Source organism: Montipora foliosa, chromosome 12, assembly GCF_036669935.1.
Source record: "Montipora foliosa isolate CH-2021 chromosome 12, ASM3666993v2, whole genome shotgun sequence".
Classification (NCBI taxonomy): domain Eukaryota; kingdom Metazoa; phylum Cnidaria; class Anthozoa; order Scleractinia; family Acroporidae; genus Montipora; species Montipora foliosa.
In genome coordinates, this window is record NC_090880.1 from 29,490,249 (window position 1) to 29,492,748 (window position 2,500).

General features: G+C 39.7%; 1 protein-coding gene across 1 annotated transcript in view; it reads left to right on the plus strand.

Annotated features, from left to right (window-relative positions):
* Positions 1–13: 13 nt before the first annotated feature.
* The window catches only part of LOC137979492 (uncharacterized skeletal organic matrix protein 5-like), an 18,970-nt gene continuing 16,483 nt past the window's right edge, over positions 14–2,500 (plus strand). The window contains exon 1 of the mRNA XM_068826750.1: positions 14–127. Coding sequence (XP_068682851.1) covers positions 61–127 — 67 coding nt within the window. The 5' untranslated portion in view covers positions 14–60. The remainder of the gene's footprint in view (positions 128–2,500) is intronic.

Below are 2,500 nucleotides of genomic sequence, written 5' to 3' on the forward strand. Positions count from 1 at the left end.
GCTAAAAGCAATATTCACACCCTTCATCTTTGGGATTCATTATACTCGCCATGTTCTTGCATGTCATATGCTATTTGCTCCTCTTCGTTTTTTTTTCCTGTGATACGAGAAGGAACTCTTGCGATTGGTAAGTTGTCTTCTCCTTTTATTCCGCGTTTATTGTTTTGGCGGAATGGAGCTTTTTCCACCTCAACATAAATAGCATTACATCATGATTCAATGTTGTTTTGGTCTTCAAGTAAAGTAGCTTTTAATCAACACCACTAGGATTTGAAACCCAACGGGATGTCCCGTTTTCAAGGCGAGATTTGAACGCAGAGTCGGTATCCAGCTCCCAGAAAACTCTATGCCATGTCGCCTCCGTATTGTCAATTAAAGCAATTCTTTCTGCAAAGAGGCGTTCCACAGGGATATCCCCCCAAACTAATTGTAAGATATCAACTGTTACACTAGGGCCGTAACTGTCCCTCAACGAGGTAACCTCTACAGAAGTACTTCTTCTCAAACTCTTGAAAATACTTTCAGAAGTACAAAGTCCCTTGAGGATGGCCATGCCAAATGAATCCATAGCACGAGAATCAAGTATTTAAAATATACCATTTGTTGTAATTTAAATACTCACAGTAGCATGCACCCAATTGTCAAAATAATATGTTATTTGCCAGCTGGGAGGCCCGTATAGAGAAAAAACTGTGGCCGAGGCCTTGAAATTGCTGCTCGAGGCGCAGGTCGAGGCAGCTTTTTCAAGACCGATATCACATTTTTTTTTGCTATACGGACAGACCCTTTGCTGGTAAATAATTTTTTTTTTTTCTCTCTCTCCCATCCTCTCTTAAAATCACTTGTTTTAATTGTTGACTCGCACCGCGCTTGATAGCGAATGCAGTATTAAAGCGACTTACAAACTGAACATTTCAAAGAGAAATATTTTTTATTTGAATTCTATTTCCAAACCTCTTGTCTAATGAAAAATAACCTCTGTACGTAAACGGAGTCGGTGTCAAAAAAAATGTGTTTCGTTTCCGGAATGGTAAGGGCAGGAGAAAAGATAGAATACTGTAGTGTGGATCACTTGGCCTGTCATTGTTATTTCGCTTCGTGTATTGAAACTCTCGAGAAATAAAGATAGAAATGTGAACGCAAACTCTCTGAACGGTGAGAAGCCTGTCAAGGAATATTAACCATTAATGTCACTGTTCCTTGGTATTCAACATGCATAATTCGCTTTTAAACACATAACGCAAGGCGCAATGGAACTAGACAACAGACGTATTGGGGTTTTTTTGAGGGAAACACTGCCTTGCGGCTGGTTAGCCTATGCGACTTCCAGATTGCGTGACAAAGATCTCTCCAGCACTACGAGCTGAGTGGTAAACAGGAAGTGCTGGATCGGACAAGAGTATTGGCTAGTGAGCAATGTACAAAGGCAACGAGCCAACAAGCTTGGGGGAAGTCGCTGCGCAGACCTAAACCACACCACGCAGGAGCGACCCAATTTTAATGACGGCAAAGCGATAAATACAACCCATCTCCAAGGGAGAGAGGGAGGGGGGGAACTTTGACAAATTGCAAACAGCTAGTTGATTTACTATAGAAGACAAACTGCCAAGTGAACCTTGGACGACTAACTGAGGCTTTTATAGCTAGACCCTGTCTATTAAATAGCCAGTTGCACAGGTTCTACCATGTAGCAGGTAAGCATTACACCGTGCTCTTTAGCACTAATGAATGAGGCTTTAACAGATTTGGCCAATGCAGGTGTACGTTATAATCTGAGATCTAGGAACAAAGTCTTCATGTCCTCGTTTTATTTACAAGAAACCCGTTGATTGTATGACCTTGAACGGCCGACTACAAAGAACGCGAAGATAACTATCGCGACATGAATAGCCCTTTTAGTACGGTCACGTAACATTAACCGTATTTACTGATAGTGCTGTAAAATCTCATTTAAAGAGAAGAACAGATACTCGTTTATGTGCACAATACATCGAAGCATAAAGTCTACAAATACCTTCAAATACTTACCCCTGCATAACATTTTCAAATTCCGTTTTCCGTGAATCTTCTCATGATTACATGCGTTACATTTGCCTCTAGCTTTACAATCAATTGCCTCGTTTATATTTAGACTAAGACTTGTTTGCATTACTAATTAACACGAAAAGGGATAACTTGGGAATTTCTAACAATATATCCTTTAATCTAACCCAAAATCATTTCAGATATCCAAAACGTCCTAAGCATGATCCATTTCCTTCGTTTTTGGGTTTGTCAGCATTATGATTTGCAATATTTCAGGTTTACGTGTTCACACAAGTTTGTTTTTGTATCTCTTAATTTCAATTATATACAAATCTTCAATGTTCAAAACTGAGCAGTCGAGGCTGATAATACGTTAAATTTTAGCGCGTTCTTAAAAAGATCAGAAGTTTTGAAGCTTTTTCCACAAGTTACAAAGGCTTGTGTCAGCAAGGTCAGTGGTATCTAGTAGACAGCA